The sequence below is a fragment of the Dryobates pubescens genome, chromosome Z, assembly GCF_014839835.1.
Source record: "Dryobates pubescens isolate bDryPub1 chromosome Z, bDryPub1.pri, whole genome shotgun sequence".
Lineage (NCBI taxonomy): Eukaryota > Metazoa > Chordata > Aves > Piciformes > Picidae > Dryobates > Dryobates pubescens.
The window spans coordinates 96,227,870-96,245,352 of NC_071657.1; the positions used below are offsets into that span (position 1 = coordinate 96,227,870).

Consider the following 17,483-nt stretch of genomic DNA (forward strand, 5'->3'; position numbering starts at 1 on the left):
GCTGAATGCTAGGTATTTTTTTGCGTGTGTGTCAAGAGAAATGCATGTTTATTTTGAGGTTTCCAATTAACAAAAGGACAACTCAACAGCGTATGCAATGACTTCTACCGTTGATCAGTTTTATAGATACAATCTTTCTGTGATTTCTTGCAGGAGACAAATGTGAATACAGAATTTGGTAATCTAATGCAGACTATAAATAATATGTTTTAAGATATGAAAGAAGGATTGGAGAGGAGGAAGTTTTCTATTTATTAGTGTTGTGTTCTCTCTGAACAAATCCACGTGGTGTTCTTTTAATGATGTGTGCATGTATTATGATATTACATTTGTAGTATCTTGTGCAAACAGCATGGAATAACACTGTGGGTGCAGAATATTGGGATAGGGGAGTGGGCCTTTTTGCAGTGAGATGCCAGAGAAGTTCTCAAGGAGGTTTTGCAAAAACACAGAATGTTTTCCGTTATTATTGTTAGAGTATTATCTCCTCATTTGTGAAATGCAAACTGATGATTAGAGTTTGCTGAAGCTAACAGCACTTAAAAGTGTTTTGGATGCTGACACCTCCTTAGCATAATGACAGTCAGTAGTCTAAGAAGTACTGTAATGGATTAATGTTGATTCCAGTAATGTGACAATTTCTGCTTATGTTAGACCCACTTTTCAGTATATCCCTTTCTTGATATCTGGTTTCTCTTTAGTGTTTTCTGCAAAACACTAAAGCTTTAATTAGAAGCTTTTGTGCAAGCATTATTATTATTATTGTATCCTGTTTCCTCTTTACAACTTTGGTGTGGGTTTTTTTTAAATAGGGTTCTTTCACTGTTTTTCTCAATTTACTTAAGCATTCTGCAGGATGGTAAGATGGGAGAACACATTATGAGTAACACAATGTTGTTCAAAGATTACTTTGATAATGCAAAATGATTGTGAAGCCTGAAAGAAAACTGTTCTGTGTGATACAGAGTTTCCTAAGGGCAAATAGGTTTTTTTCCCCTTGTTATGTCTGTAGCTTTTAAATAAATAGTCTGACCACATTTGTTTCATTCTGCTCCATTTTTCCGCTGACGATTTGCATAGTAGATTCTGTTCTCTTACATCTGTTTCAGGAACACAGTATTGCAGTGTAGAAACATAAATGTACTCCTCCTGACTTACAGCCTGAGCACACTAAATAAAAAGGTCCTTTCACAGCAGCTATTTTGTGGGTATTATGCAAGATGTTCTGTGCTTAGATATAACAGCTCTTAAAGAAAGCATATTGCAACATAAATTTATAGCAAAACTTTATGCACTTTGTCTAGTAAAACATGTTGGGGGTGGGAAGACAGCAAGCTGTTGTAAACTCCTATAAAGTGTGGAAAACTTTACTTTCCCTCCTTTCTAAGAAGTGTAAACTATTGAGGTTAAGTAGGTGGGGCAACCGGAAGTAATTACTAAGGCCAGTGGCATTTTTGCAGTTTAATAAAGGCAGAAGCTAATTATTCAGTTTTTATTTAAGTGAAATGATGCCAAAAAGGAGGCTCCTGCAGAGCAGCTGCACTCCTTCAGTGTTACCCTAATTTACCACAGACACAACTGTCACAAACAGAACTTTTAAACTTGATATATAGCCACGAAAGTAAGGAGTCCTTTGTCTGTAGTGCATGCAGAAGAACTCCTTTATACAAATCAACCGGCAGATGATGGACAATGATGAAAATTTGATTCTTTGAAGTCATAATGGTCATTGAAATGTGTGAAATTCTGGTATTGAAAAGAGAGCGGCTAGCAAGACTCTAAATCCTGGGTGGTTGCTGGAAGCTTGCTGGGAGGTTTTTCTGTGTTTTGACATCAACTTCCCATTGCTTGTTCCCTGTTTCCTTTATTAAAAAAAAAAAAAAAAGAAGAGGGTTGGGGGTGTGCTAAACAGTAGATAGTTGGTAGTGGTTATGTACAGGTTTTGTCTGTGTATAGAAAGAAATGTCATAGGAGAAATGTGACACCTTTGTGCACACCTGACCCATCTATTAAACATTTCTTTTCAGAGGTGCTTTGAATAATTTTGTCGCTTTCCCTCAAATTATAGAGTTCTGGTTTGTGTTCACTTGGAAGTTTTGCTGTTAGTGGAGTACTTAAAAAGGAGGAAAGTCTCGTTTCCTTTAAATGTCATCTTCATTCTAAATACTCTTTTCATTGACACTGCCTCTATGAACCAGTTTTTCTTCCTGCTCTACAGCACATTAATCATTTCGTATTGCTCTTTCCAGAACAGCTTCATTAGGCTTTCCACCATGCCAAATGCTCACAAACAGTGTAGGTTATAATAAAGACAAACCCTTCTTATCATCTGTAAGCAAACTGATTTGATTTCTGCAGCTTAGAAAAAAGTGTTTTGTACTTTCTGAATTATAAGAAGAACCACACTGCCTCAAAATGATTTTTATTTTTTTTTTTAATGTTGCTTTAAACAAAAGAATCCTCTCTCTATATATATTAAGAAAACCAGAATGTCAGAATGCATCTTTTAGGTGTTAATATGTTAAAAAGTGAAATTCGTAATTTTTAGTAGAGCAAACCTATGCAGTTCAGATCTCAAATCTTATTACTGAAAATTTTGAGTGCTGAACACCTCGCTAATATTGTAATACTCTAATATTGCAAAATTCAGTAAGAAACACATTTTTTAAAAAAAAAAAAAGATAAGTCATGTGAAACCAGCTGTCAAAAACATCTTTGTTTTGGAAAGTTGGTTCACAGGTAGTTTCAATGAGAACTTGAACTCAGAACAAAGCACTGAAGACACAGTAAAGAGTTCAACCCAGTGCAGCATAGTTCTTTTCAAGTATTATATTGTTTTAATGGCATCTTGGAGCGGGAGCTTTAGCCCATTGAAATGTCGCTTAAAGGACAGGTTCTTCTGTCACTAGCTGGAGCTGTGTGGATGAAATGATCACAATAGAGTGTTGTAATGCATTTTAAAAGTGTGAGAAATCAGTTTGTCTAGACTAAGAGTGCGCCTACAGGGAATAGGAATTTTAGAGCTTCTGTGCTCTTTAGGTGTCAAGTATGTGATAGATGCCAAGGCTTTTTATTCCATATCTTTGGCAACAGCTCAGCTATGCTACAGTACCTTACATGTCTACAGCAAGCAAAAACAGTGATTTTATGTCAGGACAACTTGGGCTTCAGAAACCAGAAACTCATTGTCCGAACAACTGTCTGTTCAATTGCCAGCTTTAAAATCGGGAAGATAGCAGTAAACAATTGCTAAGTTCCCAGAAAGCATGGAAATGTTAAGTATAATGAGTCAAAGTGTGAAGAACTAGCAACACAGTGTAAATATTTTAGTTCTGGAAAGTAGGCAGGTTTTAGTTTTCACATTGAAAAGATTTTTATGGAATGGATCCTATATTAATAGTGAAATAACTTTGATTTTGAGCCAACCGAGTGCCCAAGAAAACATGTTTTGAAGGGACTTCTGGTTTGTCTGGGGTTTTGGGTTTTGTTTTCATCCAGATGAACAAGTTTAGGCATTTCTTTATCACAGTTACCTCATAAGTATGGCATTTGCTAGGTTTTACCACTTCTTTTTTTTTAATTGTATTTTGTCTGTACTAATTTGTAGTATTTTTATAGTTCTCTGGTGTGAAGGCTTCAAAAGAGGAAATTTTACATTTCCATAATGTTAATTAATAGCATTTAATTTTAATAATTCTAGAACCATTCAAAAACCTCTAAATCTGAAATATAACATTAATATGGGGCATAGAAGTTTCTGAGAGTGATAATAACAAAAAAAAAATCATATTTTTGAGCTATTTTGAAGCTTACATATGTAGAGGTATTGGATGATAACAAGCCCAGATTTTTTGTGTATACCAGTTTAATTCAGAGGGGGAAAACGAATTTTTTTTGGTGAATATTCTTAGATTTTATTGGTAGCCATGCTTAGTAATACAGAAACAAAAGCTAATGTAGTAGCCTCTATTTCAGGCAAGCTGAAATGTTGAAGACCCACCAAAATTTACTTCAGGTAAAATCCCCTTTTTGTTAAACAAAGCACTTTGCCAATTCAAATGAGAAAACCTCAAGATACTTCCTTATGAAACTGTGGTTTAAGATTCAACAGACAGAAATGCCAGTCTGTCAGGAGGTGTTCTACATATGTGTTGCAACATTCCAGTGACTGGTAGAGTTTCATATCACTGCTAGACTCAGATTAAAAATAAACATTACGTGGTCCTAGTGGAAGCATTTATAATGGAATTGTTGATATTTTGACAGTTTCTTGAGGTAGTCTGGGTAGAAATGTGAGAAGTGGGAAAATTAATGTGCATGCTTATTTGTTTCCCCTGCTGTTCTAATTGCAAATACAAATCAAGTATTTTAAACCTGGAGCAAAATATATTTACTGAAGTAAAATGAAAGTGAGACTTGACTTGTTTGAAACCATGATCTGGTGACAGCACCAGAAACTTTTTAAGTTTGCCACAAAACAAAATCCCATAAAATGTTAGAGTTAGAGACATGTAAAGCCATAGGGTTTTATTTATACTTGTCTACCTATTAATTCAAGTTATGGCAGGACCGGCAAGGTGAGTTCAAAGTTTTGCTGCAATTTTTTGTCTCTTACCAGTTTACTATTTGTTCCTGGAAAGAGGAGGGGAGAAGAGGGTGGGAAGGGAGACCAAGGAGCTCCCACTGGCCTTTTATGTAGGGAACAGGAATAGTTTAGCATCCTTAGAGATGGATTTGATGTTTGATTTCACTCTGTACTAGGGTGAACTGACAAGTTAATTTTACGTAATTACTGTTTAGTTTTTAGCAAGAAAATTCACTTTGATTGTATCAGATGCTGCCAAGGGTAATTTTTCTCAGAACTCTTATGAGGTTTTTCCCTACCTTATTCTTTGTTAAAGTCAGTTAATATTTTTAGGTTGCTTTTGTGATCCTTTGGTTTTTATCATTGTTAGGTTTATTTGTTGAGGGCTCAAATGCCAAGCTTTAGTAGAGGAGGGCATCCTCCTACTGACTATATACAATGTTACAAGCCTTGTTTTTTCTTTGAAGACTGGAATCTCCTGAATCTTTGTCCTTCACAAAAATACCAAGGAATGTTGCCAGTATCAAATATTCCTCTCTTGATCTTGCACACCAACAGAAGAATTAACCCTAAAAAGTGGATACTCATAGCTTGAAACACAATGAGGGGATCAATTATATGTAATGACTAGTGGTTAGTGAAAAAAAGGACAGCTGCATTTTAGTACTTGCTCTGCAGTCTCAATCAGTATGTTATTGTGCAAGAGATAACCTCCTGCTTCTTCCATGATGCTGAGCATAGGGTCTTGAGTCAGTCTAGTTGTTGGTGCCTTTTAATTATGTAGACTAAACCCAAGTGAAAGCACTTACACTGAAGAGCATAGCTGCCTAACTAAGATTTTGATGAATAGTCCTGTTCGTACAAACTTTAGGCTTCTAACTGTAATGTAAAATTCGGGGATTTGTCAGTGTCTGTGCTCTGGTGTTTTCTTTAATGGAGAAAGAAGAGTTTATATATTCCTGCATTTGCTTTAGTTGATGCAAGTTGGAGCAGTCATGACTTTGCAGCTGTGGTCAGAGGATGGTAGGGCATGTCCTGTGTCTCCTCTAGCAGTTTGTGTGCCTGGGAGATGAGCAGGTTCTGGGAACTGATCCATGCAAAGTCTTAATTCATCCAGGAGAAGCAGAATGGTAGCAGCACCAATGTGTATTACCCTCTCTTTTATAAAGCTGGACTCATAAGGGTCTTTCCTACTTTTTGTTTTAGCTTCTAAAAATAAAGCATGAAATGATGATAAAAGCATAAGCAGCATTATTTTACAAGCCTTTTACAGGAACCCTTTTTTAACAAGTTCCATTGTGTTTTTCATAGGATATCACTGCTTTAACTGGTGTTCCAGATGAGCACATCAAAACCAGAAAAGTTCACATTTTTGTTCCAGCACGTAATGCAATGCAGGCAGGAGTTAACAATACAAAGAAATGGAAGATGGAATTTGACAACAGGGAGCGCTGGGAGAACCCTTTAATGGGTTGGGCATCTACGTGAGTAGTTACTGAATTTGGAAAGACTTCTATCTTTGACTCTTAATAATCATACAAATTTCAAGTTTGAAATGTCATTTCTACCTGTAAATCTACCTGCATTTTAACAATACCTACAGTAAGTGGGGATTTGGCTTGTTAGTCATACGGTTAATGATCTTTTTATGACTAAAAGGAGATTTTAGCTCACAAAATGATCTCAGAGAGTTTGGGAAAATTGTTAGCAACCAGAAATCTCAACAATTACACTTGCTCCTGAACAGCAGCGTCAGGGAAGGAAGGTTATTAGTTGTGTTCTCAGTCTCACTTGAGTCTTTTAAATTTGGTTAAACATCAAATAATAGTACTTAGCTTCTGGATTTACTGTTTTTTTTTACAGTTATATAAATATCCTGAAGATCTGAAATGGAGCCATAACTAACATAAAAGAAACCAAACACACGCCTATTAAAATATTACACCGCGTGTTTGAAAGTTCCTAATATTAGTTGTAAAAACTCTTAAATATGCCAAAATGCAGAAAAGGACTAATCTTAGCTAAGTATGCTATAATTTGGAGGTATAAACATGACTTGGAGGCAACTGGCTTTTAATAATTTTTCTTCTGTATAAATATATTACCTGCATTTTACAGTGTGGTTAGAATTCCTGTAAACTGTCAGGACTATGCCAGCATGGTTCTTCTCCTGGCAGTTTTGACTTGAAGCTCTTATCGGGGGTTTATTCAGAAAAGTTTGTTGTTCTACATAAATGGAGCAAAAACACTGGAAATTATTTTTCACACTTCAAAAAGAGTACAGTGTCTTTTGAAAATGTCTGCCTGCAATCACATTAGCACTCACGATCAAAGAACACGAGGTTCTGTGAAAAAAGCCTTAAATACCAAATAATTTGAGTGTGCACTTTTTTTTGAGATTCATTAACATTCTAAATCTGGTAATAGAAATTTTTAGTTTTGTGGTTTTTTTATCATATAATTATATCCAGAAGTATCACTTCAAAATACCTCTGAAATCAAATCTTCCTTTGTTTGTCGTAACAACTTGAGGAGGCTCACAGTCTGTAATATCTTGGTTATATTGGTATTGCAAAGCATTGGGGAAGTAAAGTTAACTGCCATTAGATGAGAAAAAAATACAAAATTTTAATTAAAGTGTTAATTGTATTAAAGTAGTCATTTAAAGTACCTGTTTTAAAACCTTAAGCCTACATGTAACAGTGACCTCATCTTAAGCATATCTAAGATTTTTCACTGTTTTATCTTAAGCATATTTAAATTGGTGTGTCAGATAAGACTTGAATGACTTAATACATATATGCTTTGAATGACTCCACTACTGCAAGTAAGTACAGCATTTAGCAAGTAATGACCAGGTTGTTTCACTGAGCCTAAATTAATTAAGTGATAGACAGTTGACCAGCAATATCCCTTTTCCTGCTATGTTATGTGCCCTCGAAGGGTCTAGCCACGAAATTATGGTCTATTTATATCACTGCACAGATTGTAACGCTGTAGCAGGTGCCAGTAACTTGACTTTAGTTCAGGTTGAATTTACTTTTTCTTCTAATCCTCCTTTGATTTTTAACTGACTTTAACTTTCCCAGACAAAGTATTTTCTGGTTGGAATTTTGCATGTTGTCAGCCAAAACAGTGGATTGTAACCTTTCAAACAATTACAACCATTTATGCTAAGTAAGACACCTAGAAAAATGAGACGTGGTATAAAGGGTTTATGTGTAAGTTAAATTGTCCTTGATTGAGTTTCTTGTGGGAATTTAATGTTTTGAATGAGTCCTTCTCCACATCTGTTTTTATTTTGGGATAGAGGAACTATTATTTCTTGTGTAAGCAAGCTCCAGGTAGGCCAAAAAGCAAGTGCTGTGTTGAGAATTGACACTGCTAGGTTTGTAAACTAGTTTGTAACTGTTCATCTTTAAATGAATTCTCAAAAAAAATTAGTAGACATTCTGGTAATTTCAAATTACCACTCAACATCCAGAAATATCTTCAGATCTAATTTATGCAAAGACTGCTTCTTAAAAGTGTTTCCATTTACTTTTGAATAATATAATGGGATTAGTGGATTAGAGCCCTTTAGTGTCTGGGGATTGTAGCCCTTTTCCTCTGAATTTAGTATATTTATTTACCTGTATTCCTTTGCTATATTTTTGTCATTTCACAGTCTTGATTTTTTTCTTGCACTTCTTGTTTCTTGGATGTCGCTTTTTTTCAGTGAAAGTCACCCAGTTGTAGATCTGAATAAAATGGACCTGTGCCCTTTTTTTTTTAATTGGGAGGCTTCATTACAGGAATGCCTATTAGTAGTTTGTAATACATCTTTTAATACAAATCTGTAAACAAAGAAACATGGGAAATGTGTGGTTTCAATTGTACAAGATCTCATAAGAGGACAAAATGTGGAATCTTGGTTTGTAGTGACTGATAAAACAGTTTAGGGTAGGAATAGGAAATCCTACAGCACTGCTGTTGCTGACACCATCAGGACATCGTGCTGGCCATCCTAATCTCCATTTTGCTCACAGATTGTCGTGAATTTAAGCACATGGCTGGCTCATTTATGGAAAGAAATAAATAAAGTTATATTTAGAATACATGATCCCATAGGAAAACAAAAAAATGTTTCTGCACAATCCTCATTTTCAAATGCCTTTGCCTGGAGGATTTTCCCCAGTCTTGTAGTATGTAACAGTCACTGGTCCCTCACCACACTTCAGACTTAGACTTCACTATTCTCCTTAATAGTGTTGAGAAGATTTTTCCAACATTGTGGAAGAGAATAACAATCAGCAAAAGTTGTTACAACATTTGGGTCACTTGATTCTCCACTGAACACATCATGGACTAATTTTTAGTTTCTAATTCTAGTTACTGTTTATATAAAATAAATCTTTAAATGTCTTTTATAAAGAGAACCTATCTTAGTGGCTTGTGAAAGTGAAATTTGTACTCTTACCCTAGGTTTGTTTGGGGTTTGTTTGTTTGGGGTTTTTTTATTGGGTAATATATTGGATATATAGTGGACTCCCTTTTTCAACGTGTACATCAGATAAAATTACATTGTTGTCTTTGCTGGAAGCTAGGTTCCCCCTCTTCCCCTCCCTCTCTGCCAGTCACAGGCTTTGTCCTTTATTGTAGGTTTCAATGTATCTTTGGTTGCTTTTTCTCTTCATTTACCCTTCTAGCTTCAAAGAGAGAATAGTTGAGAGGCAGCATCTTCAATAGTTGCTTACAATTTGCTCTTGTCTTCCTGGTTGTCTTCCAGGCTTATGTGCAGCTCAGCGAAGCATTATCTAATCACCATGCTGCTACAGCTGGTACCTCATTTCTCTAAAAGTTTTGTAGATTATTTTTTAGAAACTTTTTTTTTTTTAATCAATCCTTAGCCATTGTTCTTAAATTGAGTTATTTGTAGCAACAAATAAGGCAGTATGTTTCCTTAGTTGAGACCTAAATTTGTTTCAAGGAGCTATTTGCTGTTGGATTCCTTTTAGAAATGCTGTTGAGGCATAGCTGATTATCTGAAGCTAACCACTCTCTATTTAGTTAGCTAGCAGTTTGCATTTCTGAGCTTTGTTTTCATTAGTGACCTGCAATCTGCCTGCAGCACCAGAGTAGTTCATGGAGATATTATGACCTCAGCCAAAGATTAACTCTCTGAGTTTTTTTATGTACCTTTTGGTCTCTGAGTAATTCTTGCTCAGCTCACTTTGTTATTCTGCTCTTTTCTGTATGAACTTATTCTTTCCCTGTTTACTCTACAGGCTTCTGTTCAAAATTACATTAAGTGCCCTGATTGTCCAAAAAGAGAGGGATTACACAGCTTTAAAAATTGAAAATGTTGTTGCAGAACACTAACTTCAGCAGGTGGTTAGATATGTTTGTCTAATAAAAATCTTGAATTTCTACAGTGAGTTGAGTGGGAAGTTTAACAAACCAAAAGAGTGAAATAATACTCTGCAAAGTGTTAACCCTGGAATTAAATAAAAATAAAGGGATTTTGAATGGCTTTTGAGTTGGTATTCTACAAAAAGTTGTGTAATGCTTCACTTGACCAGTAGCTGAGATACAGATATAATTATTTTCTGTTTCAAATGTACTTAAAATTTGTCATTGAATTTCTTACAGAGCTGATCCATTATCCAACATGGTTCTTACTTTCTCTACTAAAGAAGATGCCATTGCCTTTGCTGAAAAAAATGGTGTGTATTTTATCTGTTTGGTATGAGAGATTCAGCTTTCTGAATCTTTGTCTCAAAGTGTTAACAACAGAAAGAACAGAGGATAGAGTACCTTCTCTCTATTCAACAAAATTGGTAGACCCATTAGTGCTGTACGTGGATACAAGGAAAACAGGGGATATTGCCAAGGTTGCTGGAAAAAACTTTCTGCAAAAGTGTTCCAGCCTTTTAGCATTACTCTTGCAATGCCTTTGGAAGTATCTGTTTTGAATGAGAACTGAACCATACCCACGACTTGCAAGAAAAATTAATATTGATACTTTAAAGAGTATGCAAGCTTGGAGATTCTCATCTGCATAGCAGTGGGGATTTTTGCCTGAAGGCTTTACGTTGAGCGCCTGAATTCCAATAAAAGGAAAGACAACCAGATTTCTTGTGAGTGATAATTAGAAAAACTTAAGTGACTACCAAGTATGTTGGACTCCGTTTTGGTGTTTTGGAGAATGTATTTATTGTAGAATTACAGAGTGTCTGAAGTTGGAAGGTACCCATCAGGATCATCAAGTCCAACTCTCTGCTCCTCTCAGGACACCCTAAAATTAAACCATATAACTTAAGAACATCATGCAGACACTTCGTGAACTCTGACAGGTTTGGTACTACTGTGACTGCTTCCCTGGGAAACCTGCTTCAAGGACAAAGCTCTCTTTTGATGAAGTGCTTTTTCCTGGAGACTAGTTGAGAGGCATCTGTGCCCATGGCAAGGAGGCTGGCGTAGATGAGCTCTAAGGTCCCTTCCAACCTAAGCCATTCTCTGATTCTGTGGTCATTACTTAATGTTTTTAGTGCTAATTGTGTATCAGAAGGACTGCAACTGTAAACTTCCTTGGTTACTTAGGCTTGTATTTTCTAACAGAATTACAGTACCACAAGCTGTATCCATAATCTTAGCCTTCTGAGTGTTCAGCAGTCCTTTTATAAGTTGATATGAATTTCTATGCTCTAATTTTGGTTGTTTTGTTGTTTGTTTGCTTTTAAATCAGTTTCATTTTCCTAAAAGAGCTAGACTATATGCAACTTTATTAATGAGCAACTTATTTGGACGTGTTATGTTCTGTCCTTTCAAAGTGCGGATTCCAGGCAGGTACTTGATTTGTTCAGTGTAGAAAATTCATGCCCTCACTGAATTAGTAATGAATCTCCATTGTGCAGACAAACTACAGAGAAATTCTACCAACTAAACTAAAGCTGTGACTTAGTATTAGTAGTTCAGTATTCACTCAGCTTGCACCCTTAAGTTGACAATAAATGTGATGTACCCAAGTTTTCTTGAAATATGGGCTTGCATAAGGTGTTATTCCATTTTTGTATTTAAGGTTTCTTGGTTTTGTGCTTACTGTTTTCTGCAGTAATAGCTTCAGTATCAGATGTAGCTGGAAATAAAAAAAAATACAGTACTAATGTAGAAAGAAATTAAAAACTTAGGCACACATTTACATTGGAACTTAGATTCTAAGGTGTTACTGAAACACATCTAAGTCTAGGAACACAAATATTTGCCTCTCTGTCCTTCCCACATGAACAACCTGAATTTTCCATTACAATATTCTATAAGAACTTCAGGTTTATTTTCTGCAAACCTTAAGTATTGCAGGTATTTTTATATGATTGGGAAACCTAAGAATTCTTTCTCACCTAAGAATTGGGGAGCCTGAGGCTAGCCATCTTTCTGTGTGCCACATCTGATGGGTTTTCTGATGCAGGAGTAATAGAACTGAATAGAAGAGTAGGAGAGGTGTCTCTCTGAAATGTGATGGTTGAGGATGGTCTGAAGTTGAGGCAAGGAGGAAGTTAAAAGTTTAGCCTTTTGACTGAAGTTCTTTATGGTCCTGTTTGACATCACTGAGGCAGTTGTTTAAAACCATACTGCTTGGGTAACAAGGACAGAGAGCTTTTCTCCTCACAAGGACCTTTAGTCAGATGAGGATGTTCTTCCACAGACGATGAAATCTGCTCTCTCTCCACTTGGCTTAAATGGCTGGATCTGAAGAAGGAGTAACCTCCCCCATGGCAGTATTTCTGTAACAGTAACTTTGACTCTCTCTGAGCTACTGAAGGTGCCTAAGTCAGGAATACTGTTTAAGAGTGTGAAACCTTATCACTTATGGTGGTCTCTTCCAATTGAAAGCTAGATGTAACTAAATTTGTGGATTTTGGATAGCTATGGCAGCCCAAGTCATTGCACTATCACTTGCAAATCTCTTTTGGAGGCACTCTATCTAGTGTATAAAAGGATGAAACTTGGGGCTGTAGATTCCACTCCAGTAGCCAAGTGGCTCAAAGTTAGGCCTTATACTGTTCACTGTTGCAGTTCCAAAGTCTATCTGTGATTCTAGTTCTGTTTACTCAAGTTTATATTTTCAAGCTGAACAACAGGCAAAAGATTTCACAAGTGGAAAGAGTGTGTTTTTGAAACTTATTCCAGTATTTCATATGGAGAGCAGTTGTGCTCATAAGCATGAACAAAATGTTTGTGTGTCATTTGTGAATACACGAAATAGAGGCACAGTAATATGGCAACTGGTGTATATTAGAAAACATGTGTAGATATATCTCAAGTGTTTTCTGTGAATATTTTAGATATTAATGTTCAGATATAGGCTAACCCTCAGGGACTTGCCAAGTTTTTGTTCAGAACCAAGGAAGAAAGGTATCCTTATGTCAGTTATAACTGCATACTTAACCCACTTCTCACTTCAACTCAAGTATCTCAACTTTGAGTGAAGTGTTGCAGCCAGAGACCAAACTTTGGAATACTGAGTGCTGCCCTGGCAACTTTCCAGGTACCTGGAGGCTGCGACCAATTTGCATTTTGATTTACATAAACACTAATGTCTCCACCTCCTCTTTTCTGACATTTTTTAGCATTTCTCTTGCTTAAATATCACATAATTTACTTGTCTTCTATCTCTTCATTCCCTTTTCTATTACTCCTATTTTTTTATGTTCTTATAAAAAATGTTAAGTATTAAACTCCTTTCTAATGCTGAAGATTTTTCTTTGCTGTTCCTTTCTTTGGTCTTCCCACCCTTCTTTTTTCTCTAGCTTTCCAAGTTCTCAGTTCTCTCCCAACATTTCAGATTTATCTTTTGCATGACATTTCCCCCCGCTCTTTTGCATACCTTTATTTTAATTTGCTGTCCCAGCATATACCAAGGCTGTGTTTCTGTGATGCTGTGGAGCTGTAGAGCCATGAACTTGCAGGACAGTCTGTATTCCCTGTTGAGCTTTTCACTGATGGCTGTTGAGTATTTTTGCAGGAGTAAAGACAAAGAAGGTACATGCTATGATGGAGTCTTATCAACTGAGAGAATGGGCATTTGTCATCTCTCTGGCATTTCAGTATTCTGTGTTGCCAACTACAAAGGAATAAACGAGTGGATGCCTACATGAATCAAAACACATTAAAATTTAGAGGTTTAAGTTACATTTGCTCTATAGTGTACACTGGCAATATTTATAATTCTGTGTTTCTTGTCTCCTCACCCTTCCATTTTCCATTTTTCCAATCTTCAGGCTGGAGCTATGATGTTGAAGAGAAGAAGATTCCAAAACCTAAATCCAAGTCTTATGGTGCAAACTTTTCTTGGAACAAAAGAACACGGGTGTCTACAAAATAGGTTGGCATTGGCTGTCTGACTGTGAATAAAGTCAGCTGTGCTATATTTATAGTCCATGTATAATACATCTCTTAATCTCCTAATAAATTTGACCTTTAAACTACAGTTGCATCTTGTGATGTCTATTTAAAATGTTTTTGATGTCTCCAATTGAACCTGTTACAAACTTCCCTATAAATAGAGGAGATTTGGAGTGTTCATACTTCTAAAAAATTGCTGTACTAGGAATTTATCAAAAGGAATGCTTGAAATCAGCTGCATCTTTAAATGTTATGGTTTATCTTTGATGGTAATTTTATATTCACTATCTTATTTAAATTTACCAATCTTGTGTATACAAATTCACTCAGTAGAAACTGGTTTGTTTTTTTTCTGTCTGTGTGTATACAAGAGAAATTTGTCAGTTGAAGAGCAAATTATGAGATGTAAAACTTAACACTTGAGTATAGCTTAGGTTATTGAATTTAAATGTATATTATATAACTTCCTCTCTGCACAAATTCATATTATTCCAGAAGTACTCCTAGGTGGAATATATAGTACTGGGTTTTATGTTGGATATGAGGAAGATTTAATCCAAAAGATTGTTTCTCTGTGATGTTCTTCAAGAGTGAAACTAAGCTTGTTAAATATTCACAAATTAAATCAGAAGAGTGTCGGATGCCTCACACAGCATCAGCATATACTAATTATATAATTATATGTCTATTTTTTTTATTGCCAGTTGCACATTTATCTGCATTGAGGTTTCCTGTTGCCTAATGAAATGTGATAGCATCTCAGCCTTAACATTGAATATATAGCCTAAACTCAGTTTGTCTTACATGACATGAATTTTAATAACGCACAATATTAGGTTTGCAATACCTTCATTGTGTATCTGTGGCTTTTGATTCATTCACTTCTCCTTTAACTTCTAGTTAACAAATGGAGATGTGAACACATGATCACTGAAATCTCTTGCAGATTGGGGGAAGGTGTGCCATTTTCATATGCAACTCAGAGCTTTATCCCAGCTGTCACAGAAGAAACAGTTGAGACAGCTCTCTCCATATAAATCTAAAGAATGGTGTAAGTTCTATACATTGGACACAAGCTAAAAGAAAGCATAAAAAGCTACCTTGTGTTGCCCAGATGTGCTTCTATTCTTGTTCCAGTTTCAACCAGCTGCACTATATGCTGGCTAACATTTGTTTAAATCATTGGGTTTTACCTAGTTTCAGTGTAGTCAACATGTTGGCACAATGTCACTGTTTTCTTATCACAAACAAGAGTGTTACTCCAATTCATCTTCCTTTTGAATTTTGAATGCTGCATTCCACAGTGGAGCCTAAAGCCTTAAAGAAACACCAAAGTACACCTAACTGGAATCTTAACATTCTTAACAGAATCTACCATATCTCTTTATATTCCAGCTAAGCTTAATATCTTGATCTTACTAAAGAGAAAAGAAAAGCTATTCATTGGTTTGTTGCAGTTTTTTCCTTCTGTCTTTTACAAGCAAAGAGCAGCAAGATCTTGATTTTGGTCTTTATTGATGATCTGGATGAGGGGATTGAGTCAGTCATCAGTAAATTTGCATATGACACCAAGATGAGAGCAGGTGTTGATCAGTTGGAGGATAGAAGGGCTCTCCAGAGGGACCTTGACCGGCTGGACAGGTGGGCAGAGTCCAACATGATGACATTCAACAAGTCCAAGTGCCGGTTGCTGCACTTTGGCCACAACAACCCCATGCAGAGCTACAGGCTGGGGTCAGAGTGGCTGGAGAGCAGCCAAACAGAAAGGGACCTGAGAGTACTGATTGACAGCTGTCTGAACATGAGCCAGCGGTGTGCCCAGGTGGCCAAGAAGGCCAATGACTTCCTGGCATGCATCAAGAACAGTGTGTCCAGCAGGAGCAGGGAAGTCATTCTGCCCCTGTGCACTGCACTGGTTAGGCCACACTTTGAGTCCTGTGTCCAGTTCTGGGCCCCTCAGTTTAAGAAGGACATTGAGACTCTTGAACGTGTCCAGAGAAGGGCAACAAGGCTGGTGAGAGGCCTTGAGCACAGCCCTGTGAGGAGAGGCTGAGGGAGCTGGGGTTGTTTAGCCTGGAGAAGAGGAGGCTCAGGGGAGATATTCTTGCTGTCTACAGCTACCTGAAGGGTGGTTGTAGCCAGGAGGTGGTTGGTCTCTTCTCCCAGGCAACCAGCACCACAGTCCTGAGGACACAGTCTCAAGCTGCGCCAGAAGTGAGTCTTGAGGTGAGGAGAAAGATCTTCATGGAAAGAGTTGTTGGCCATTGGAATGGGCTGCCCAGGGAGGTGGTGGAGTCACCGTCCCTGGAGGTGTTCAAGAGGGGATTGGATGTGGCACTTGGTGCCATGGTTTAGTAGTCATGAGGTCTGTGGTGACAGGTTGGATCATCAAATCTTTGAGGTCTCTTCCAACCTTATGGATTCTATGATTTTATGATTTAATAATCTTCAAGCTATCCAAGATTGTCAAAGTAAAACTTTAAAAGTGCTTGGGTATGTAATGATAAATGTTACCTATTCAGTGTTCTCTTTGGACACCTTGTGTATGAAATTATTGAATGTTAATCTATGCTTTTCATAACTAGATGCATTTTCACATAGAGCAGCGTTTAATTTTTTGTTTCTCCTGCAAAAATAATGGACATATTCAAAGGAGGATTTAAGTCCCCTTCACAAAGAAGAAATCTTTCTCTCTTTTTTTTTTTTTTTTCTTTTTAATGCATATGCTCATTGTAATTCTGTAAAGTGCACTCTGCATTAAAGTCTTTTAAGTTGTGTTTAAGCCCTGACCTCATTTTGTTTCCAATCGCTCAGATTATTTTTTTTCCTACTATTGGATGGTTTTTTAAGAATGAGCATGCTGACAATGGAAAATAATTGTTGTCTCTATGTTCTTCCAACCCTAGAAGAGAAACTGACCGCAAAGAATCAGTTCCAAAAGGAATGTATTTTAGAGATCAAAAAAATCTACTAGATACCAGCCTTCATTACCCTTAAGTTTACTTACCAGAATATTACAGCACTAGTCTGGAACTGAAGTTATACAAGATGATGTGAGTGTCTTTAATTAAGTACCTTTAGATAGGAATGCTTCATTGATGAACTCCAGGTGTTACCTACTCTGCAGTGTGTTATGACAGGTAAAATGGCTCCCAAATAAAAAATGCATTAAAAAAAAAAACCACACAAAACCCCCCCTTATGAAACAAACAAAAAAAACCCCCACCCCACACCAAAACCCAACAAAACCACAACATATAAATTACAATAATTAGTGTTTCTAGTATCCTCAACCTGACAATGGAAAGCAAAGGTGATTTTGAGGGTACAAGGCTAATGCCAATGCTGAATGAGATTAGGGGTTCGCCTTGGTAGTAGATACTGCTGTGCTGCATCCAACGCATCAAAAACTATCATGGCTGTAACATTTTAAACACCTGGACCAAAATTACTAAAGGGAAGAAAAAGGTTTAAAGCTCACAAGTAGAACTTGTTCTTTACCCAGTGGGATTTG

At 36.6% G+C, this 17,483-nt stretch overlaps 1 protein-coding gene across 1 annotated transcript in view; it reads left to right on the forward strand.

Moving 5' to 3' along the window:
- Window positions 1–14,054, forward strand: part of NDUFS4 (NADH:ubiquinone oxidoreductase subunit S4) — a 44,803-nt gene extending 30,749 nt beyond the window's left edge. The window contains exons 3-5 of the mRNA XM_054178726.1: window positions 5,897–6,069; window positions 10,217–10,290; window positions 13,846–14,054. Coding sequence (XP_054034701.1) covers window positions 5,897–6,069; window positions 10,217–10,290; window positions 13,846–13,949 — 351 coding nt within the window. The 3' untranslated portion in view covers window positions 13,950–14,054. The remainder of the gene's footprint in view (window positions 1–5,896; window positions 6,070–10,216; window positions 10,291–13,845) is intronic.
- The last annotated feature ends 3,429 nt before the right edge of the window (window positions 14,055–17,483 follow it).